This window comes from Bubalus kerabau, chromosome 3 (genome assembly GCF_029407905.1).
Source record: "Bubalus kerabau isolate K-KA32 ecotype Philippines breed swamp buffalo chromosome 3, PCC_UOA_SB_1v2, whole genome shotgun sequence".
NCBI classification, from domain to species: domain Eukaryota; kingdom Metazoa; phylum Chordata; class Mammalia; order Artiodactyla; family Bovidae; genus Bubalus; species Bubalus kerabau.
The window spans coordinates 38,837,325-38,861,966 of record NC_073626.1 but is presented as its reverse complement, the minus strand read 5'-3'; the positions used below and the strand labels follow the sequence as shown (position 1 = coordinate 38,861,966).

Here is a 24,642-nt window from a genome sequence, read left to right as displayed (position 1 = left end):
GCTGGTTGCCAGGTTGCCCGCTCCGGGTACTAATGGGCTTGTCTGGAGCCTGTCTTTCCATAGCCCGGTGGCTGGGATCTGTCTATCCTCCCAGGAGGCTTTTGGTGGTTATACTGCATGTCTTACTCAGAAGGCATCTTAGAAGTCACGCAGCCCCACTTTCTGCTCCTTGGAGGGGACACTACCACGGGCCGGGCACTTAATGTACATGTTCAGACAATTGCTCCCACTTTACAGATAAGGGCATGGAGGTTCAAAGAGGTCACACAGCTAACTAGAGCAGCTTGGATCTAAATCCAGGTTTGTTTAGCTGCATAGGCTTTGGAATCAGAAATTGCTTCGATGACATTTTTGAGGGTGGTCAACTGCTTTCTGCCACGGTATTGCCAGGCGTTGGGCTCACTGCTTTGCATGAGAGCACAATTCATTGAGGACAGCTCTGTTTCCTCTTTTTTTTTTTTTTCTTTCTGTTTCCTCTTAATTGGAGCTGAGACCTGCCGCACTAACTTCTTTTCACCTCTACTTTGGACCTTTGGAGCAGCACAGTATGTCCTCCTTAATCTGAAGAGTCTTTAAAATATTTTAACAGCGACCACCACAACAAACTGTCACATCCGTCTGGAGCTTTATTCTCAGGCTGACTCCGCCCAATTCCTTCATCTTAGGGCTCAGTGACATGGTGACCTTCTAACTGATCGTAAGTATGGAGTCTGCATCTAGACATCATATTCCAGACAGGCCCAGGAGAGGCAGGGTAGAGGACAGCTTTCCTAGCTTTGAAAAATTCATGTTTGATATTTCTATGGGAGGTGAATTACAAGCAATGATCATTACTGAGCGTCTCCTTTATTCCAGATCCTACCAAGTCCTACTAGGCACTGGGCTAGGTGCTCTATTTACTATTGCTAATTCTCAAAATAACCCAGCAGGAGAGGCATTACCAGCTCATTTAAGTTAAGAGGCTGAGGCTCAGAGAGATCAGTAACTAACTCAAAGTCACTCAGCTAACAAGCGGTAGAGCTGGGATTTGAACCCAGTTTCTCTGGTTCTAAAGAGCTAAATGCTTATACCAGGCAACACCCAGCACTGCTTCTGTATTTCAGCAGTAAGGACATTGTCACGGTCATGTCAGTCTGTCACTGTCTTCTATTAATCTTGTAGTCGGTTGACACACGTTCCTATTTTTATGAGTGGTGGTCAAAATGCATTCTGTTTCACTGTGACTGTCCTTTGGATCCCAAATGCAACATTTCCCATTCATCAGGGGTTTAGCCTGCCGAGGGGTCCTCATTCTGGCATGCCTCTATTCTTTCCCTTTTGGTTGCTTTTTATGTTGCTATCTACTGCTACGGCTGCTGCTGAGTCGCTTCAGTCGTGTCCGACTCTGTGCGACCCCATAGACGGCAGCCCACCAGGCTCCCCCGTCCCTGGGATTCTCCAGGCAAGAACACTGGAGTGGGTTGCCATTTTCTTCTCCGATGCATGCAAGCGAAAAGTGAAAGGGAAGTCGCTCAGTCGTGTCCGACTCTTTGAGACCCCATGGACTGCAGCCCACCAGGCTCCTTTGTCCATGGGATTTTCCAGGCAAGAGTGCTAGAGTGGGGTGCCATTGCCTTCTCCATGTTGCTATCTAACTCACCGACAAATATGCTAAGTGGATTGGGATTCTGTTCTTTATCTGCTGGGCACCTGTTTCTCTCTCCCTTGTGTCATGGGTCACCTGTCACTGGCTGAGCAAGCGTCTCACCCCACAGACACCATAGACCTCCCAGAGGAAGTCTGTGCTAAGCCAGTGCATCTTAGTGGCCCTAATGACCCAGACTGCCCATCCTAGTCACCGTGGGTCCCCCAGACCCAGGCAGCCAAGTCCCCGAGGGCAGGGACTGGCCCCTCTGCTCTTTGTTCAGACTCCACATCCAGGGTGCCCTCAGTGCCCACAGTGCTCATGGGCCCTGTCCTCTCTGGGAAAAGTCAGGAAGTACCTTAATGCCAAGCTGATAACTATGGGACTTGAAATGTGAATATTTCCTTTCCTAACAGTTTCAGCAATAGGCACATGCATCTCTGTTTAAAAAAAAAAAAAAAAGCTGTGACTCTTCTGCTTCCTTTTAATACTTTTCCACCCAGACCAAAGAACTCCCTCAGGGACGCAGTGAAGACCCTGCTCTGGGGGAAGTGAAAGTGTGAAAGTGAAAGTCACTAGGTTGCATCTGACTCTTTTGGACCCCATGGACTATACAGTCCCTGGAATTCTCTAGGCCAGAATACTGGAGTGGGTAGCCTTTTCCTTCTCCAGGGGGATCTTCCAAACCCAGGGGTTGAACCCAGGTCTCCCGCATTGCAGGTAGATTCTTTACAAGCTGAGCCACCTGAGGCGAGATCATGCTGGACCTCAAAGGGCCTGGTGGGGACATTGGCTTTGTGAGAACTGAGAGGCTGGGGGCTGCTGAGGAGAGGGAATGGCGTGATCTGTTCCTTTGATGGCCAAGCCAAGTAGTTGATTTGCCAGTTAAGACAAAGCTGTTGCAAACAGAATAGTTAATGTGAGGTGGCGCCAGGGTGGTGAAAGGATCTGGGAAAGAAACCTGGGACTTGGGGACTCGGGCAGCCAGAATGAGGGCACAGCATACCCTCAAGACACAAGCCATCCACTTTGCCATGGCAACCAAAGGGGCCTCTCTGCCAAAGTGATGTTTGCTGAGTGAAATGCATTGTAACCCCACCAGGAGACGGCCCCTGGCTACTTCTGCTGCTTCCTGAGGCTTGGCTTATCAGACGTCTCTCAAGAGAAAGAGGGGCTGGGAGCTCAATGGGAACCAGACAAAGCGGCTGAGCAGGAACAGAGGCAGAGGGAGCAAGTAAAGGGCAGTTGGGCTTCGTGGGTCTCCGTGCCCACTGGGCCTGTGGCCAGCGACAGGGCCTCCAGTCACCTGACAGTCACCTCCTTTCAAGCGTGGGCTCCTGGCTGGGATGGGAGCACAGGAGGTCACAGCCCTGAGGGGCCCAGGAGGTCACACTATGGGCAGCTGGCCCCCAAACAACACACAAGCGAAGAAGGAGGGCTTAATTCCAGCGGCCGTGGGTCTGAATGTCACATACAGAGGAATCCCCCAAGCCTCAAAGAGTAACTGGAACTTCAAGTGGGGCCCGCGCCGTCCTGGGGTGACCCTTCCTCTGATGAGTCAGGTGTTCGGGAATTAGCAGCGTAAGACAAGAGGGGCGCTGGTGGGGAAGGCCAGACTCCCATGGGTCTGCTTATACCTGGCGTGATTTTGGGGGCACCGGAAACATCACCTCCCTGCACCCTACACATACACATACACACACACACACACACACACACACACACACACACACACACCCGCCACAACTCTCCTAGTCAGTCCATGTCTGAAATGTGTGAATCTCATTTCTTTTGTTCACAGGCTCTTTACCGGGGGTGAACGTGAGAATCACCTAAGGAGCTTGTAAAAGCAAGAGACCTCTGGGCCCAACCCCAGACACACAGCATTAGGATTTGACAGCAGATGCCCCTGTGATTCGACGCTCACCCTTTATTAAGAAACTGCTCAAGGGACTTCTCTGGCAGGCCAGCGGTTAAGATTTCACCTTCCAATGCAGGGCGTGCGGGTTCAATCCCCTGTCAGGGAGCTAAGACCCCACATGCCTTGTGGCCAAAAAACCAAAAACATAAAACAGAAACAGTATTGTAACAAATTCAATAAAGACTTTAAAAACTGTCCACATCAAAAGAGTCTTAAAAAAAATCTTAAAAAAAAAAAAAAAAGAAACCGCTCAAGGCTCTACATCCAGTTTCAATACAAGTACTTCATGTGGGAGTCACCGAGGATGCCAGACCTGCAGGGGGTTCAGGTAAGATGCTCTACGGGGGCCTGAATAGCAATTTACCCCCCGCCCACCTTCCAGACCTCTGGAAGCCACTGTGGGGCAAAAGGACTCGGGGCTTTGCAGCAAGAAGTCACGGTCTCTGTGGGGCTGGAGCCACCTGCACTTGGCCCTTGCCGGTGGAGGATAAAATCTGAACATGTGGCTCTCTGTGGCTCTTCTATAGTAACTCCCATCACAGACCGGGAAACTGAGTTCTGACATGGGTAGTGACCTTCCCTGGGTTCACACCACTGGTAAAAAGAGCTGGAGTCAGGACCCTGCTCTGCCTGACTTCAAAGCTGGTGCTTCTTCCTGTGCAAGTGACCTGCACAGTGAAGGCTGCCACAGGGCAGATCACTGAAGTCGGTATTGACTCGCCCTTGGTATTTGCAAGTGATGCTCTTTTGTGCGAATGCCTTTCTGATGTGGGGCTCGGGAGCTGAGAGAAAGCCTCAGTCTCTCCCCTGTGTGCTGGCCTGCGTGGACTGCCCTTTCCTAACCAAACCCACCACCTGCACCCTGATCCCACTTGGCATTTGTAGCTCACCCGCTGGGTGTGAGGAATGGTCTCATCCACATTACCTACTGAGTAATTACCCACTGGGGCGCCTGAGGTCAGCCCCCAGAACACTCCGAGCCAGCCTGCTTATCTCCTTAACTGTCTGCTAGGAGTCTCAATGAAGGCAGGATTGACATTTCCAGCTAGGTACAACCGAAAGTCCCTTGGACTGCAAGGAGATCCAACCAGTCCATCCTAAAGGAAATCAGTCCTGAATATTCACTGGAAGGACTGATGCTGAAGCTGATACTTCAATACTTTGGCCACTTGATGTGAAGAGCTAACTCATTTGAAAAGACCCTGATGCTGGAAAAGATGGAAGGCGGGAAGAGAAGGGGACAATAGAGGATGAGATGGTTGGATAACATCACTGACTTGATGGACATGAGTTTGAGTAAGCTCCTGGAGCTGGTGATGGAGAGGGAGGCCTGGCATGCTGCAGTCCATGGGGTTGCAAAGAGTTGGACACGACTAGTGACTGAACTGAACTTAACAACCGAAAGGGGCCCTGTGGGCTTCCGGGGAGCAAGGCCAGGGCCCTCTGTGGAGGAGGCTGTGAATTATGTGGCTCTCCCATGGCAGACGAGACATGAGAGCCACGAAAGCATTCTGGCGGGTGGCCTCAGCTATCTGACTCAGGGTCTGCTTCCCAAATACCCACTCTAGGCCTCCTTGGGCTAGACTGTCTCACAGAACCCAGGTTGCCCAGCTCCATCCCCTTTCAGAAGTCAGCATGTCTATTCTCCTGAAGATGGATGTTGTCAGTAGGCTCAATGTCCACGACGGTCAGCAGCTCAGAGGCAAAGACTCTGGCTTCCCCATCAGACCATTTCCTGTTTAATGGCTCAAGTGAATCGCCAACTGGAGCGATCACAGGCTGCTGGGCGCTTGGCGCTGCTGTCCGTCTTGGTGCTGATTTTGCGTAATGCCATTGCTGCCCGTGGCTGGCTCAGACTCAGGGGTGTGATGAATACCCTGCAGACCCAGGGCTGTGGCAGATCATTTCTCTGGCCCCGACTCATCACCATTATCTTCCCCACAGGGAGAATGGGGCGATTTCCAAGAGCACAGATGGCCATAGTGAGAGTGAAAGTGTCAGTCACTCAGTCATGTCTGACTCTTTGAAACCCCAGGGACTGTAGCCTGTCAGGCTCCTCTGTCCATGGGATTCTCCAGGCCAGAAAACTGGAGTGGGTTGCCATTCCCTTCATATGGTCAATAGTACAATCACGATCCTTCCATTCGCCTGTTTGAAGCATGGACCCTGCTCCGTGCCTGAAGGCCGGCCACATCCCTTCCTGCCCGAGTCACCCGCTCTGAGTCCACTTTGAGCCTCTCTGCCACAATCTGGCCACTGGGATGGGGGCTTCTCTCCTTCCACATTGCTCCCCTCACTGCATTCTTGGAGGAGGATGCAGCCTGCACAGAGGGTCAGTGTGGACTGACAAGCAGTACAAGGGGGACCCCAGAAGCACCCTGTGTTCACAGGAAGGTGTGTCTGGTCTCCTCACTCACTCCCCGACCACGATCACCTCTGCTCAAACTGGAGCTCTTTCCTCCTTCTGTCTCTCCACAGTCCTTCCTGCTGGGACCCCAGCTGTACCTCCACTTTCTCCTCAGCATTCTCTGGTTGCACCACCCAGAGCCTGGCACAGTGACCCTCTTTCTGAGGCCCCTGGCATCCCCCACTCTGCCTGGGGCAGGTCTGTGCAGAGGCTGCTCCTTCCTGCATCCAGTCCACGGAGGCTGCCTCACTCTTCAGAAGTGCCCACAGTTCTGAACTCAGGGTTTCTCTCCGGGCCTGAGTCCCTTGGCAATTCTACCCACTGTCACTTTAGCCTCACCAACCAGTGGTGACCACATGCCTCAATCTTGGTGGCTTTTCAGAGAGTCATTAGCAGGAAGCTTGGCATCCCTAAAACTCAGGTTTTAGGGATCCCTAAAATCCATCACACTGGACCCAGCATCTCCTGCATTGGCAGGTGGATTCTTAACCACTGAGCCATCAGGGAAGCCCAACACCAGTATTTTCAAAGCACCACTTAGAGCTTCTTCTTGGTTATATGGAATACACAGCACCTATCATTTGTATCTGAGCACAGACAACCCCGATTTCCCCAAATTCATCATTGGTTTCTTTGGGGGAAATGGGAGGATCTCAAGCAGCTCCACTACACTGGCAATAGAGTAGGACCTACCAAACAACGAGACCTTTCCTGGCTGAGACTGGCCAAGCACAAGGACAGGTGGAGTAGATGGCCATGATACATTTTAATCCAGCACATGAGGTTGAGGGGTTAGAATTTTGTCTTCTGTGTTTGATTGCTACCAATGGAATGTGTCCTCCCTGCCCTCTTCCCGCTCCAAGTTCACATGCTGCAATCGAAGCCCTAACTTGATGATATCTGCAGGTGGGGCCTTTGGGAGGTAATTCGGTCATGAGGGTGGGGCCCTCATGAATGAGATTAGTGCCTTTCTAAGAAGAGACCCGAGATCTAGCTTGATCTTTCCACTATGCGAGGGCACAATGAGAAGCCAGCAGTCTGTGCCCAGGAGAGGGCCCTCACCAGCACCTGACCGTTACCTCCGGCTTCCAGCCTCTACCGCCGTGAGGGAGAAAGGTTCTTGAAAGCTACAGAACTTTTTTTTTTTTTTCAAAGGCTTAGTGGTAAGAAGAGAAATAGAAGTTGTTTTGGTTGATCCATGTGAAAATCTGGGGGTGCTGCCATTTGTACCCTGGGTTCTCTCACCCTTGTGGGGTCCCACAGAGCCCATCTGAAAACCACTGAGCTGCCTGATCCTGAAGGGTCCAGGCAGTTGTCTCTATTAGGGGTTCCTCTCCATACCCTGGAATTCCTGGTCTGGATCATACTAGGTGCTCAGTCAAATCTGCTGAATAAATTGATGATGATCTGGCTTTCTGTTTTCTCTAAGATTTGTGGTTCCCAGGCTCAGAATTCCAAAAGAGTATTTCAAGACTCAGTCTTAAAGAATTTTCCGCCAAATGGCAGAAGGTGGCAACAGCAGTGGCCTGTGTGTGGAGCACGGCAGGGGCGCCACAAGGGGCCACTGCAGCGATTCTGTTTGGGAGACGGAAGCTTCTCAGAGCGCTTGGGGCTGGAACAGGGAAGCGCCTTCAGGGTCAGGGCTGCTCCTGGCCCTCCCGGAGGCCCTGCTGGGATTCAGTGCTCTCACTGCTGGGTCTTCAGGTCAGGTTGGTGGGCCCTGCCTGGTGGTCATTTGAGGGCCCACAGGGCACTGCAGCCACCGTGGGCTGCTGTCAGGGGCTGCTTCTGCAGGGTGAGTGGCCAGCGTGGGGCTCCCAGGCGGCCCCAGCTCTCGCTGGGCAGCGTCTGCAGCAGGTTTACTCAGAGACGGCAGGAGCACCATCCCCCCCGGGCCGGGCTGCAGGTGTGTACCCAGAGGAGGCGCCCAGTGCAGGGTCTGGGTGCAGGCTTGGGTGGCTAGGTGGGCAAGGGGGGGGTCCCCAGGGTGGTGCAGACTATTTACTCGTCAGTCAAGTAGTGTATGCTGAGGAACGCATGCTCCTGCCTGGGGCTGTCTTTTCCTAAAAGGCCTCTCCGACCAAGACTTCCTTCCTTGCTCAGAAATGTCCAGTGGCTCAACTGCCTGTGAGCGAAATGCTCAGGTTCAAGGCTCTCAATAAACTGGCCCTCCTCACCATTTTAGTCTTTTTTTCTGGACGATTTCAGATCAACTCCCCACAGTCATCCTCCCCCCACCTCCTCCACACACAAAACAGACACATGCCACACACATACACCCCACATGCATGAACACTCACACTACAAACACACATAAACCCCCATACACATATATACACATAGACTGCATACACACATATCCCCCACATACATATACATATATACCACACACATACACTCTACATTCATACGTTTATATCTCTCTCAGACACACACCACACACATGCATCCCTCCACATACATATACATACATATCACACACACTACACACTCCCCCCACATACATACATATACATACAGGTCACACTTACACTATATACACACATATCCCCCACATACATATAAATATATACCACACACACACACACACACCCCCTACATTCATACATATACATATATATCACACACATACCAACATGCATAAACATACATATACACACATCCTACACTCATACATATACATCTATATCACACACACTACATACACACATATCCCCCACATACATACACATACATATCACACACACACCCTACATTCATACATATATATCACACACAAACTACATACACACACATCCCACACATACATGTACATATATACCACACACACGCACACACGCACACACATGCACACACACCCCAGCCCCTCTCCCCATGCTCCTTTCTGAAGTTCTGAGTCCTGCCTATTCTTCTAGGCTCAGCTTAGGCCCATGGCCTTGGTGACATCCCCAGTTCCTGGAGCTCCGACGGCCTTGTGCTCACTTTCGCCTGTCACATTTCACATGCTGCTCGGCAGTGCCATGCGCTTTTTAAATTTTAATCACAGGCACTTGGTAGAGTTCTGATTGTGAGCTGAAGGAGAGCCAGTCCCTGATCAAATACTGGTCAGAAGAGACACTTGAGAGAGAGGGCACAGCCCTGCGTCCTGGGGCGGCTTCTCCCTGTCCTGTTCCCGCTCCATGTGGCCATCAGAGGGCTGGGTTCCCGGCGTGTCACCGCACGGCTCCCAGAGACACCCTCAGCGAGTCACGCACTCCTGACGGGCCTCTCACTTCTACAGAGGGTTGATGCCAGAACCATCTTGTTGGACAATATTTCGGTAACCTTTGCAAAACTGCAGTTGACGATGTCATTCGCTGTCACTCAGAGTCCTTTATACAAAGGTCTTCACAATAAATTCTGCTTTGTGTTTAGTTCCAGAAGAAATTCTCTTTCTGCAGATAAATTAGCATGCTTCCTGTTGTCAGAAAATGAAAACTATGGAACTCTGGGTGCTCCTCTTTCTGCTCCGAGGCTAGATAAGACAGAGTTGGATTTACTGCCTGCATGTTGTAATCTGCTCAACTGTGGGGTCCAAAGGCATTTATTCCTTCTACTTCCTTTAAATGGACTTATTTTATGTTCAAATGTCTCATTACACTTCTATAAGATGCGTGAGTCTCAGAGTCATCTGGGGAAGCGTTGACTCTGGCCTTTTTATTGCCTGTGCCAGCTGCTGCAGGGACAGAGATGAATTTGACTGCACCTAGCTTCCCAGGAGCTCATATTTTTGTGTGAAGAATAGATATGGAGATAAATAATTACAGGACAAGGGTGGTGCTCCAGCAGAGGTGCCTGATGCTAGAGGACAAGCAGACTGGGGAGAAGGCGGCAGGCGAGGCTTTGTGGGGAAGGTCAAAGCTGACTTGGTTTGGGGCTACAGTGGGAAGAGGACAGTGGACAGAACAATGTGTGCGTGCTGTTGCTTCAATCGTGTCCGAACCTTTGCGACCCCAGGGACTATAGCCCATCAGGCTCCTCTGTCCATGGGGATTCTCCAGGCAGCAATATTGGAGTGGGTTGCCATGCCCTCCTCCAGGGGATCTCCCCAACCCAGGGATCGAACCCAGGTCTCTATTGTCTCCTGCTTTGGCAGGCGGGTTCTTTACCACTAGCGCCACCTGGGGAGCCCCACGGCACCTCTCACCTCACCATTACACTTTTGCTTTTCGAGATTGCCTTTCTGCAAATTTTCTTGGGCATATGTCTATTCCCACAAACAGAGACACATTCTTACGCAAAATACATGAGAAAACCTCTCCTGCTCAGACTCCCTCATTACCCCTGAACCCCCTCACCCCCCAAAATCCCAAACCCAACCAACCAACCCCCAGCTACACACTCATGGATGTAAAAGAAAGAAATACTACCAAAGGGAATATCAGAAATGGAGGGAAAGTAGAGAGGAGAAGAAGCAGACGAAGAAACAGAACAGACAGGGAAGGGACCGCCATACGAACAAACCCACGGGAGTGGAAGCCCAAGAGCGGGTGTAGTCACCTCCTCATCACTCCACCAAAGCTCAAACTACAGAACGTCAGGAAGACAAATACACTGAGTGAGCTGTCTGTGGTCTTACAGAAGCTGTGGGTCCTGGCCTTCAGCCCCAACGCTAGTCCGAAGGGCGAGGGTTAAGGCAGGAAATGGCGCTGCAAGCGACCTGCTGCATCAAGACTTTCTCTCAAGGAGAAGTTTCTGAACTGAGGTCCCCTGGGACACAGCGCACCGGCAGGTCCACAGACCTGTCAGACAAGCTCCCCAGGCGCCTGGACAGCCACGTGGCGTTTGATCTCAAGATGGCAGCTGGAGATGGTACCACTTCCTCTTTAATTGGGATAGTCGGCTTTTAAGATAATTAGGCATTTCAAATGCTCTTAATGAGACTCAGCCACAGTGTTTTTCGTTTGAGGTTTGCTGATTACTTTGGGTGAAGCTGGGCCCTGCTGAACCTGACACCAGCCATATTTTGGAAGAAGGCTCCAGAGAGGTGAGCAGAGGAATTAAGGAGGAGCCTGCTGTTGAAGACACGTGGCAGGGTCAGGACTGGGGGGCAGAAAGACTGGAGCACGTCCTGCCCTGAAAGCCATGGAAATGGCTCCCCAGACCACAGAGTGAAACTGCCCTTGGAATGATTTGAGTGGTATTTTCCACATCATTGTTTCTATTCAACAAGCATGATGGACACTGGAGAAGAGGCCCAGGGGGAAGCCCCAGGGACAACTCCCCATCCAGTGACCTGCATCTTGACACAGCTTCCAGTGGAGAGCCTTGTGCCCCGCCCAAGCCTGGCCCTAGGAGTGAGGACCCCGGGAGCCCTGGCTGCATCTGGAGGAAGGTGCTCTGCCGACCCTGCACAGAATCTCAGCTCCAAGCCCCTGCACAGGCCTCTGGCAAGAGGAGGGTAGGCCCCGAACGTCCGTTTGACCCTCCAGTCCTAGGCCCAACAGGGAAAAGCTTGGGTTCTGTCTGTGTGGCTTAGGCTTCCTTGTTGTATGTTTCTGATGTAATTGCTAGTTATTTGATATGATCATTGTTATGACCGAAACTGAACAACCAACCTCCCCCTTAATCCAAGTTACTAGAGTCAAATGGATTACCCTCATGATGCTAGGGCTCAGCTCCATAGCCTCCAGAGACCCTGGGTGCAAGGTTTCTCCAGCTATAGGTGATTTCGGGGGTCAGACATTCTCAAGGGGAACCCCCGTTTGGAATACAAGAATAGCTTATTTAATCAAAGCTCTAGAAGGCTTGATCCCAGCTAGGTGGTGAGGACACGGGGCTCCTGCCCAGGAACCCTGCTCTGCCAGCTTTCTTGGGTTGTGTATCACAAGGGGGCATTTTCAGTGGATGCCCACTGCCTAAAAGGTGCCCAGGGCCTCTCAGAATATCACTCTGTTGGTTTAGTGCTTGCATTATGGGCCCATCATTGCTGTGGGCAGTAAACAGCATGGGGACCAAGGGTGCCTGGGGTGGACTCAGAGACCTGGTTCAAGTCCTAGCGCTGACATTTGCTAGCCTGTGACCCTGGGCAAGCCACTGAATGGCCTTCATCCAGAAAAGGCGCTGGCCTCAGGACTGTTGGGCACACAAAAACAGTGCACAGAGAAGAGTTCAGCCACCGGGAGCTGTTTTCACCACCAATTGTTCCTTCTGGGATTAGCTGGTCTAGCTCCAAGTAGGACCCTGAGGAGCTGGGATATAGCGGGTGAGTTCAGGTTGGAATGTGGGATGGAGAAGGTCAGAGATGAGGCAGCTGCTGGGAGGGTGGGTGCCAGGTGCTGACCGCTGGAAGCAAGTACACTGGAGGGGAAGCCTGGTGCCAGAGAGGAGGGGCGTCCAGAGGAAGCTGCCCTGACAGCAGTCCTCCCCACCCCTGACCTTCCTGAGGTCCAGCTAGGCGTGGGTTCCCCAGAACAGCTCAGTCTGTGTTACCTTCACTGTCCGCCTGCAGGCTCCACTCTGTACCCACCTAGAGCCACCTGCTGCATGTGCCGCTGGGTGATTTCCTCCTTCAGGCAACCTGTCAAAGACACAAAGGAAACCCCTGGTGAGTCCTCAGCGGGCTGGGGGAAGAGGTGGCCTTGGAAGCAGGTGGTGTGTTAAAAACCTTAGGCAGGGTGAGAAAGGCAAAAGTGGGCACAGGGACCTCTCCTCCCTGGAGACTGTGTGCTCCCAGTGCAGGGGTCCTGGGTTCGAACCCTGGTCAGGAAACTAGATCCCACATGCCACAACCGAAGATCCCACACGCTGCAAATAAGACCTGGCACAGAAAAATAGACAAATAAAAATTTTAAAAAGGTGGGTACAGCTTCCAAGAAGAGCCCTTCATGCCCTGGATGTCTGGAAGAAGAGGCTGCAGAGACTGGGCCCCTGGCACATCAGTACAAGCACACATTCCACCTTTGGAGACAGTATCCGTGGGCTCAGTTATCTTAGTCTGTCCCTCATAATCTTCGCTGGGGCTATAGTCTCTTAAATAGTTCTGTGTGTGCATTATTAATGCAGGGGGAGGCAGGATTTGATCTTCTAATACTTTACAGGGCCCCCTTGAAATCCACTTCTTTCTTTTAAGCTATAAAGAAACTGTGTCAAATAAAAAATACTATGGTTTTAGTTGACGATAACCTTCATTTGAACACAACAGTTGGTGATTTGGTAGGAAACACATCTAATGCCATATTGCATTAATGCAGGTCTAGTGGCTTCCCTGCTGGCTCAGATGGTAAAGAATCCATCTATAATCCATTATAATGCATCTATAATGCAGTTTGTTTTATCCCTGGGTCGGGAAGATCCCTGGAGGAAACAGCAACCCACTCCAGTTTTCTTGCCTGGAGAATTCCATGGACAGAGGATTCTGGTGAGCTACAGTCCACGGGGCCCCAAAGAGTCGGATACGACTGAGCGACTAACATTTTCACTTTTCACAGTGAGTGGAACAAGGGAGGTGAGAGCACCGCTGTACTCTGCAGTGGTCAGAATACAGTTGGTTATTTGTTCTAGGAGCTACTTTTTGTAAAGAACATTCGTAAAACAGAACATATTTAGAAGATGGTAACCGGGCTGGTGAGGGGGTCTGAAACCACACCATGTGAGAAATGGCTAAGGTGACTGGAGATGTTTAGACAGGAAAAAAAAAATATTTGGAGTTCTGGAGACAATGGCTGTCTTTAAAAATCTAAACACTGTTATATGGCCGAGGGAACGGATTTATTTCTGTCCTGCCGAGGGTAAAAGTCAAGTTAACCGAAGGCAGGTTTGGGGCTCAGTATGGGGAAGACATGGCTCATGAGGACTGTCTCCACTGTGGATTAAGTTGTCTCAAAATGGACTAAACCTCCTGGCAAAGCAGTGGGTCCCCTCCTGAAGGCGCTCAAGCAGAAGCTGGGCAGCTATGTGTTGGGGTGTTGGACGGAGAATTCCTGCCTGGGGTAGGAGCTGGGACAGAATGACCGCCTGGCTTCCCCCATCTCTGAAGCTCCATGATGCCGTGCTTGAGGCCTGGCTGCAGCGGCCGCCCTGGGGTTTGTTTATGTCCCAGGGCTCCACGCACTTGTTAACATGCCAGTGCTGTCTGTACTGCACATCCCATTTGGGATACGAGATCAGGTCACTGGGGGATTCTGAGAGAGCCTGGGAACTTCACTGCCTCCTTTCCTTGTATAAAGTACATTCTGTGTCTCAGATGGCTTCCCAAGTGCTGGTGGTAAAGAGCCTGCCTGCAAATAGAGGAGACTTTAGAGATGTAGGTTGGATCCTGGGGTCAGAAAGATCCCCTAGAGAAGGGCATGGCAACCCACTCCAGTATTCTTTCCTGGAGAATCCCATGGAGGAGCTTGGTGGGCTATGGTCCCTAGTGTCGCAAAGAGTCAGACCCTACTCAAGCGATTGAGCACAGCACATGTGTCAAAGGCTACACCTGAACTGAGTTTCCAGTGAAGTGGTCACAGGAGACCTGGCCATTCCCTGAAAGTTCTAGGGCATTCCTAGACTATTAAGGTTGGGAGGGATGGCAGAGGCCATTCAGTTTAATTTCCCCACCTAATTGAGGAGTCCCTTCTACAGAATGAAATGGTCATTTCACCTCTCACTTGCATGTACCTGGGCTGTTCCACTGGTTAAACCATACATAAGGAATTACTAATGTGGTGTTGATGCATGACTCCTTGTAATTTTCCCATCTGGACTTGGTCTGTTCTCTGGAACAGCATAGAAAAAGGATCCTCTCTCATGGTCAGTGAGACTCCTTCATACATCTGAGGATGCTATGGTTTCTCCACTTAGACATGTCCTCTGCAGGTTAAACATCCCCAGGTCCCTCAGCTTCACCTTGGAGACCACCATCTCCTGGTGTATCACAGTGCAAGTCTGCCATGACTTCCAGTGTCCCCCCAGAGAGAACTAGGCACAGAGAGGGAGCCAAGGACTGGGCAGAGCAATCGTCATACCCCAATTCCAAGTGGGGCCCATGAGAGTGTAGGGACTGTGTTATAAGGGAGTGGGGAGGTGGGAACCTGGCCTAAGGATGAGTACTGGATGAGCCTGGAGCCATCAGGACCTGAAACCTGAACAGTCTCTTCCCCCATGATCATACTGTTTGTGCCAGCAGAGTCAACAAGTTGGGGGCACAGAGGCGGTGCTGGGCTGAGCCTCCAACATTGCTGACTTGATTTTTAAAGAAGCACTGCATACACACTCTTCAAATAAAAGAAGACAGTTCTGTGGCAAGCACAGTACCCCTTGAGACCCCTCTCTTGATTTTGAGGATGTCATCAAGGGCTTTCTCAGGTCCACAGTAGGGAGTGCTGATGCTACATGGTTCCTGGCTGGTTTCTTGGGTATCTGCACAGTGCCTTGCACCACAAGCCTCTTACGTGCCTGGGTACTGTGCTGTGCTTAGTCGCTCAGTCATGTCCAACTCTTTGCCACAGCATGGACTATAGCCTACCAGGCTCCTCTGTCCATGGGGATTCTCCAGGCAAGAATACTGGAGTAGGATGCCATGGCCTCCTCCAGGGAATCTTCCTGACCTAGGGATTGAACCCAGGTCTTCTGTCCTGCACGTGGATTCTTTTACCATCTGAGCTACCAGAGAAGCCCAAGAATACTGGAGTGGGTAGCCTATCCCTTCTCCAGGGGATCTTCCTGACCCAGGAATCGAACCTGGGTCTCCTACATTGCGGGCGGATTCTTTACCATCTGAGCTACCAGGGAAGCCCCATGTGCCTAGATGCCTCCCCTCCTAATGAGACTGGACAAAGACCTGCTCCTTTAGAGCCATATGGGGCTGCCTGCCCCTCTGGAAACTACTTCCCTGATGACAACAAGCTTCCCCGCCAGGAACATCCTTGACAGCTGGCTTTCCTGACAACTCATCTCTCTGACCAGGTGCCTCCTTGTCTATGTGCCTCCCACAGGGCCATTTCCCCAAGCCTGGTGGCAGGTTAGTTACTCAGTCATGTCTGACTCTTTGTGACCCCATGCACATTAGCCCGCCAGGCTCCTCTGTCATGGGATTTCCCAGGCCAAGAATACTGGAGTGGGTTGTCATTTCCTTCTCCATTCCCAAGCCCTGGGGAAGCTATTTTGGAATGATGGGATGAAAGATTCTCACCGTCCCAGGCTAGGAAATGGTGTTCATGAAAATAGAGAGGGAGGTTTTGCCACCAGGACTGAGAGTTCTATAAACTCTGCAAACATAGATACCCACTCCCTGAATGGTGAGCTGTACCTACGGGACACGAGGTGGGTCGTCAGAATGCTGCATATTGATAGAGGTAGGTTGGAAATGTGTTTAGTGATTCTCAGTTTTGGCCAATTTGGCTAACATCTACAAATCCACCACAGGGCGATTTTTGTTTTAGAGATCTTCGCCAACAAGCTTCTAAAGATAGCCTCATGGCTGATATCTAATTGCATTTTCCAACAGAGCCATTCTTCATGCGATGATAACAGTCTCTGTAATCGGCTGGATCTTGCAGCTCCACAGGTCTTGGCAAAAGGAGTTGAGGGGGATTGCAGAAATCACTCTGCATGCAGCTCGCTGTCATTAGCATGGTGATAAATCTGCTGCTTTTGGCCTGGGTTCCTGGACACGTCCCTGTCCCAAGGTATGGAAAAGAGATGAAACGGAAACAGAGGACTCCCAACCCAAGGCAGGAGATGCCGCGGAGGGGAGGAGCGCTCTGCTTGTAGGAGAATGGTGGTAATTAGTAATTTGGTCCCTGGTAATTTACAATGGTACATGCTAGAAACACCTTATCTCCCTTTCAGATTCATTAATGGACAGAGTGGGGGTGGCAGCAAGGGGTGCAGGAGTGCACAGAGCTCCAGAAGAGATGCAGGACCTTAGAAACAACCGCGTGGAGGGTACGTGGAGGCGGTGCACTTCCTGAAAACAGTTTGTCTGTACCAAGTGGTAGCTCATATGAGAGGTATAACCATCACACTGAAGCAAAACTCATTTTTCAAACTGATACTCAGTTTTCTGGATGAAACAATTTTCCTGAAGCTTAATACTCTCTTTTGCATGCATATTGGTTTGAAATCCTGTACCAAGTGAAAGCTGCTTAGCTGGTCCAGACCAGTGCCCTTCACTTACGTCCTCCCAGTAGAGTTGTTGCGAGCTGTTTGTTTTGCTTTCACCATGCAGTGCCTTATTGAGGATGTTGAAGTTACAGTCAAGCAATACCTATTTATTTCTCCTTCACTCTGTGTTAAGCACTATGTTCTAAGTGCTACAGAACATACAGACTAGACTAATAGAAGACTCCATTCCAACTCAGGAACGTTAGTATGAGGTGGTGGATGGCAAAGAGGTGGCCCACGTGCTCTTCCTTGAAAAAGCTGAACCCACAGCAGACCTTGCTCTTCTGTCATGGATGGTTTGCCTTCCTGCTGAGCCTGACTTTGGCTCTTCAACACAGTACTTTGGGCAGTGATAACCAGTCGGTTGAAGTTGGACTTGAGATGAAGCAAACCTCTTTGCCATTTTGATCATACTACAAAGTGATTGCAAATGTGTAGGTCAAGAGTTGTTACTGTTCAGTTGCTAAGGACTTCCCTGTAGCTCAGATGGTAAAGAATCTGCCTGCAATGCAGGAGACCTGGGTTTGATCCCTGAGTCGGGAAGATCTTCTAGAGAAGGGAATGTCAATCCACTCCAGTATCTTTGCCTGGAGAATCCTATGGACAGAGGAGCCTGGCGGGCTACTGTCCCTGGGGTTGCAAAGAGTCGGACACGACTGGGCAACTAATACTACACTACTACTAAGTCGTGTCTGATTCTTTGCAACGCTATGGATTACAGCCCACCAGGCTCCCCTGTCCTTCACCGTCTCCCAGAGTTTGCTCAAACTCATGTCCATGGAGTCGGTGATTCTATCTAACCATCTCATCCTCTGTTGTCCCCTTCTCCTCCTGCCTTCAATCTTTCCCAGCATCAGGGTCTTTTCCAATGAGTTAGCTCTTCACATCAGGTGACCAAACTATTGGAGCTTCAACATCAGTCCTTTCAGTGAATATTCAGGGTTGATTTCCTTTAGGATTGACTGGTTTGATCTCCTTGACATGCAAGGGACTCTAGTCTTCTCCAACACCACAGTTCAAAAGCATCATTCTTTGGCGCTCAGTTTTCTTTATGGTCCAGCTCTCTCATCCATATATGACTACTGGAAAAACCATAGCTGTGACTATATGGACCTTTGTTGGCAAAGTGATGTCTCTACTTTTTATTACACTGTCTAGGTTTGTCATAGCTTTTATTCCAAGAAGCAAGCATCTTTTAATTTTATGACTGCAGTCACTGTCTGCAGTGATTTGATTCAAGTTCAAATTCCAATTCTGTTACTTTCTAGTATAGCAGCTTACTTAACATCTCTAAGCCTCAACTTTATCATTTGAAAAATAGGTAATAATAATATAACTGGGATAATATCTGCTTTCTTGTATCTCAAGACTCTTGGATGGGATCAGAAGATAACAAACCAGCATCTGTGACACAGCTTTAGGCTTCGAGGCTCTTTCAGACATATTGGAAGGAAACTGTATTTATAAGGTGACAGACTCTGAAGGGCAGATGGTTCACCATCGGTCAACGGTAGAGGGAAGTTGAGAGGAGAAAAAGGTGGGCTAGTGGTGTTGGGAAAGGCATCATCACTAAAGGTGAGATTTGAGTGGGTTCCAGGAAAAGCAAAGGGGTAAAGGGGCGGGGGGGGGTGTTGGGAAAGCCATTCCAGTTAGAGAGCCATTGGGGTCAGAGAGTGGAGAAGGCCAGGTGTACATTGGTTGAGGGAGGGGTTGAATGGGGGAGGACGGCTAATATTAGAATCCTAGGTAATTCCAAAGGGCTTTGGACCCAGGTAGAAATCTCTTATTCTATTTGACTATTATTTGACTACTATTGTATCATAGCCCAGGGAAATCAAGTGAAAATACACTTCAGTAGCAGGACTGGGGTGCGTGGAGAACACAGAATGTTTACTGCAAGGGGCCTCTTTGAAAAGGAAGGTCTAGTTAGTGGTTCTGAATTTGGAGCATTGCTTTCGACTGTGACATGGAAGCTGGTTTCTCTGTGTTCTAAACAGAGGACTGTGATTACCATAGGTTGTATTCCCTGAGTGGTTCATAAGGCTGTTAGTAAAAAGAATGGGCCTAGCATAAAGCAAGTGTACAGTCTTAGATGAATTTCCAATAAGTGAGTACATAAATCATTTGAAGAAAATCAGGCACCTTCATCTCCCCCTTGCTAATAAATATTTCATCAGGCTTTATCTAAACATGTTTGTGAAATTTGACAACCTATTGAGTCAAGAATCACCTCTTCCCACCTCAGCAATGGTGGGTAAAATTAAAACAGACTATCGATAAGGCTTTGCTGGGTTAGATGACAAGACATATTTCTGAAGACCAGAAGTGGGGCAGAAATGCACAGTAGAAAGCAGAGCTTAAGCCTTCAGTCTCAGGACTCCAGTCCAGAAGCAGGAAGAAGACCAAGAGTGTGCTGTGCAAGACACAGTTTGAAGCCGCAGGTCAAGCGGAGACTCCCTGCCACCCAGCCTATGAGTGAAAGGGGACTGAGGGAAACCAGTTCTTCCTGAGCCACCTGGGGCTGAGTTCAGTTCACTTGGGGCAGGCCCAAGATGGAAGAAAGGGCAAACTCAGTCTCTGTTGGCTGAGCTGAGATGCCCACTGACTTTCTGACCAGGTCAGCCACAGCCCCATCCCAGTACTACTGGGAGCAGCGGCTTCGGATTGTCCTTCTTAGATCTGCTTCTGGACTGGGGGCCTGGAGGGCCTGTCAGACAGAGAGGGGTGAGCATAGGAGACAGGGAGAAAGAGAAAGAAAGAAAGTGGTTTTCATTAAAAATGAACCTGTCCACCCAAATGCCAAAACATATGAATAAATCTAATGCTAAGAAAAGATAGCAAAATCAATAGTTGGGACATGAATTTGTGAGAGATGAAAAAGTAGTTTTCTGGACAGGCAGAAGACAACATTTATTGATACAGAAGCACAGAGGGTTGAATTAGTCTTACTCTTCCATTTACTTTGCGCCAACCTCATCAGTCTGGAGAAAGCCTCCTCTGTGTGTGTTTATGTGTGTGTGTGTCTCTGTGTGTGTCTGTGTGTGTGTGTCTGTGTGTGTGTGTCTGTGTGTGTGTCTGTGTGTGTGTATGTGTGTGTGTGCATATGTCTGTGTGTGTGTGTATGTCTGTGTGTGTGTGTGCATTTTTATCCTCATGCCTTACACCCCACCCCCGTTCCTATTCTCCTCTTCCTCCAGCAGGCACATATACTAATTTGCTTGAAGTGCATCTTTGTATTGTATGTAATATTACAATCGGCATTATAAGCTTTCTGTGCAGTTTTTAACTTATAGAAATAACACTGTGCTACAGATCTCATTGTTTCCTGCTTATTTATCAGTACTGTGTTTTGGACATCTACCTCTTTTGCTATATGTGCATCTAATTCTCAGTTTGTAACTGCTACATACAATTCATAGTAAGTACCCCTGACTCCCCAATTTTACTTCCCTTTCCGGAGGCTGGAACAACTAGACTGCCCCCATTTCCGTGAACAGAAATAGCACTGTGATGGCCATTCATCATGGAGTCTTGTAAGTCTGTGAGAAATCTCCTTTGCTGGGTCTCAGCAGATTGGTGTTTTGAATTAACACTATTCTTCATCACAACTGTTTCAGTCTACACTCCCAAGACAGACTTCAAAATAAGCATGTTGAGAATACTCAAAGAGGCGAATGCAGGTATAAGTTTTCTTTAAAAGGAACAAGAAATCATGCAGCAAATAGGAACTAATACAAATGAAATAAGAGCAAGTGGATAGGAAAGAAATTTTGAAAAGAAAACTAGAATCATTGAAACAAACAAACAAAAATAATAGAAGGGATAAGGGACTAAACCCCAGACTGGACATATTTTAATGGTGAATTAGTGAACTGGAAGAGAGTATAGAAAAATCCATCCCAAACACAGCACAGAAAGCAAGAGGTAAAGCTGGCAAGAGCAGTTAAGAGTCACAGAGAAGCGACTGAGAGGCTTCATCATCAGTCTGGTAAGCGTCCTAGGAGAAGCGAATGAGGCAATAGTGAAGAAGCAATATTGGAAAAGATAGCAGTTGAGATTTTTACAGAACTGAAGGAAAGCATAAGCCCTTGGGTTGACAGTGCACTCTGAGCATTAAGCAGGATAAATAAAAATAAATCTACCCCTGCACATATTATAGTGCAACTGCAGAACTTCAGGGGAAAAGACCCACTATTACCAGGCTCCAGGGAACCTGCAAAGAGCTACTCAGACAACAGCCCCCACCTCAGTGACAGAACAGGCCCAGGAGACAATGGAGGGAAATAATTGTCAACCTGAAGTTTATACTCAGTCCAACTATCATTCATAGGTGAGGACACAAGAAAGCAATTTTCCATCATAAGAGGACTAAACTTTCATTATGTACAGAGCCCCCTCTCCAGCAGGACTCACTGAGAGGCAGCCAAACAAGAGAGCATGGACTCTGGAGCCAAGCTCCCTCATCTGCAGACCAGCCAGGTCATTTGCTGGGCAACTTCAGGTAAGTAGTATGTCAGGGTGCCTCAGTTTTCTCATCTGCAAAATAGAGATCATGACAGTATCTGTTGAGAGGACTCAACTAGGTCACGTATGTTAAGTGCTTGGAAGATTGTCTGGTGTATAAAAAGAACTATGCAAGTGTAGTTCATGGCACATAGATGGGGAAACAATGGAAACAGTGGCAGACTTTATTTCCTTGGGTTCCAAAATCACTGCAGACAGTGACTGCAGTCATGAAATTAAAAGACACTTGCTCCTTGGAAGAAAAGCTATAACCAAACTAGATAGCATATTGAAAAGCAGAGACATTACTTTGCCACCAAAGACCCGTCTAGTCAAAGTTTTGGTTTTTCCAGTAGTCATGTATGGATGTGAGAGTTGGACCATAAAGAAGGCTGAGTGCTGAAGAATTGATGCTTTTGAACTGTGGTGTTGGAGAACTTGAGAGTCCCTCGGACTGCAAGGAGATAAAACCAGTAAATCCTAAAGGAAATCAGTCCTGAATGTTCATTGGAAGGACTGATGCTGAAGCTGAAGCTCCAATATTTTGGCCACCTGATGTGAAGAACTGACTCATTGGAAAAGACCCTGATGCTGGGAAAGATTGAAGGAGGGAGGAGAAGGGGACGGCAGAGGATGAGATATTTGGATGGCATCACCGACTCAATGGACATGAGTTTGAGTAAACTCTGGAAGTTGGTGATGGAGAGGGAAGCCTGGCATGCTGCAGTCCATGGGGTAGTAAAATGTCAGACACAACTGAGTGACTCAGCTGAACTGAACTGAACTGAGATACAGCAATGAGATCTGAGAGCCCAAAGCTGAAACAGGGGCCAGAGCCAGGTCCTGGGGTGGGAGTGGGCCGGGGGTGGGTGGGAATGACATCAGGAACCAGTGCAGCTCCACAGCCCAGCACACTCCCTGTGCCTCCCTCAGGGCCTCTGGTCGTGTATGATGACAGAGGATGAGATAGTTGGATAGCATCACCGACTCAAAGGACTTGAGTTTGAGCAAGCTCTGGGAGATGGTGAAGGACAGAAAAGACTGGTGTGCTGCAGTCCATGGGGTCTCAAAGAGTCAGACACGACTGAGCAATTGAACAACAACAAGGCAAGTATAAAGCCTTATTATGATGATCAGCAAGAAGAAAAATAAACTCAGACAAATATGCAAAATAAAAGAAACAAAGATGTACATAAAAAGTAGAGCATTTAAGTAAAAATATTTAGTAGCTCCTAAAAACACCCTGTGTGTGTGTGTGTGTGTGTGTGTGTGTGTGTAAAAACTAAAATTTTAAGCAGCAAGAACGTTGGCGCTAAGGTGAGAGGATGTCCTAAGGGGAGTTGAAACAAGCTATAGCCCTGGTTGTGGGTGGAGGAGGGTAGATTTGTAACTGAAGACTTTGTTTCATTAACTTTTTAACTCTAGAAGAATAAAAATATGTGCCATAGCAGCCAAATAATAGAGAATCAGAAAAAAGACAGGGGAGAGCCTTGCAGAGAGGGAAGGCTGCAATTTTAACAATTCAACACAGCAGGAACAGAGGAAAAAAAGAAGCAAAGAAGACAGTGGGGGCAAAGAGGCATAAATAACCCTGTTTGGTCAAACAATGATAAGAACCTCCCATACATGTATGTATATGTGTATAATCGTGCATGTGTGTGTGTGTGTGTGTGTGTGTGTGCAAGTGGGCGCACACCTATAAACATGCACTTATGAGTGTGGAGCTGATCTGCATGGGAATCTACAACGTTGTTCTGATGTGTTACCTGGGGGTGGAAATGGGTGGAGGATGAACTGGGTGAGAAAGTGAGAGCCAAGCAAGATGAAAACAAAATCACACATCAATAAGTGAGTATGCCTTATGGTTTATGTAAAAGTGTATCTGTGTGTGTTTATAAAAAGAAATTAAAATTTAAAGACCCACTGTGGAATGCTTCAGATGTGATGCTATTGCAGCATGCTGAAAACTGTTCTGGGGACCTGCCACATGTGAGGACTGAAAATATTCACGACCTGAGCTGCAGTGATAGGTTGGGGGCCGTTGGGACTGTTTCGGCTTATTAGTTAGGGCTCTGTTACTGCTCAGGAACCTGACTGAGAAGGGGGGAGGATGGAGGACAGAGAGTCAGGCGGAACCCAGAGCAGGAGCACGTCCCCAGCGATTTCCCACTGGCCTGGGCTGGAGGAAGGTGTCCGAGAAGTCTGCAGCCCTCCCCCGGAGCAGAAGTTGGGTCCTTCCCTGGGTTCCCTAGACACAAAAGTCCAAGGACGGAGCACAGGTTGGGAGACCAGAAATGTTTTAATGCTTGGCATGTGTTTTTAAGCCTTTTCATTCCAAAATGATATTTCAGTCCTCCGGAATTTCAAGATGCTTCTTCCATTTAAGATCATATTTGGTAACATTATTAAGTCACAGAGAGAAAAAATGCAGTTCATTCTAAAAACTATCAGTGATTTTAAGAAAAACATATTGTAATTTGCTTTGATTCCCCTTATGGGTCTTCTTCTCTCCAGGGCACCCCATCACCCTGGCCCTCCCTTGTAGAGGAGGACATGACCCATAATTGATGAGCATTTCAGCTTGGGATGAAAACACCAGACCTGGGCTCCTTTCTTATCACTAGGATAGTACCTGGTGATCATATTTGGCGAGACACTCTCATTTATTAAAAAAAATGATCAAATTATACTATGTCTGAGAGACCAGATTCCTTTCCTATGGGATACTCATCCTGGCTACCCAAAGAATCATAATATTTATATGAGATTAGCACATTCTGTCTGAAGCTTAGGCATTTGGCTGTTGAATATGCTCAATTAAGCTGAGGAGCTTATTGATATCACTTTTCCAGTATGTGATAATATTCCATGAACATATTCAGAGAATTAAGTAAATGAGTGCATTTGTTGAAAAGCTCAAACAAATGTGCAGGTTAGGTAAGCACAAGGAAAATTTTCCGCTGAGTAACCAGCATGAATTGTTAAATACTAAACTTTTCAGGGAGCTGAGGCTTCATGATTGTGTTGGCATCCATTCAAAAGATGTTACTTTAGATGCCT

At 48.6% G+C, this 24,642-nt stretch overlaps 1 protein-coding gene across 1 annotated transcript in view; it reads right to left on the bottom strand.

Moving 5' to 3' along the window:
• Positions 1 to 24,642, bottom strand: part of KIF6 (kinesin family member 6) — a 417,441-nt gene that overhangs the window by 16,209 nt on the left and 376,590 nt on the right. The window contains 1 exon segment of the mRNA XM_055574416.1: positions 12,461 to 12,511. Within this exon segment, the coding sequence (XP_055430391.1) occupies positions 12,461 to 12,511 (51 nt within the window).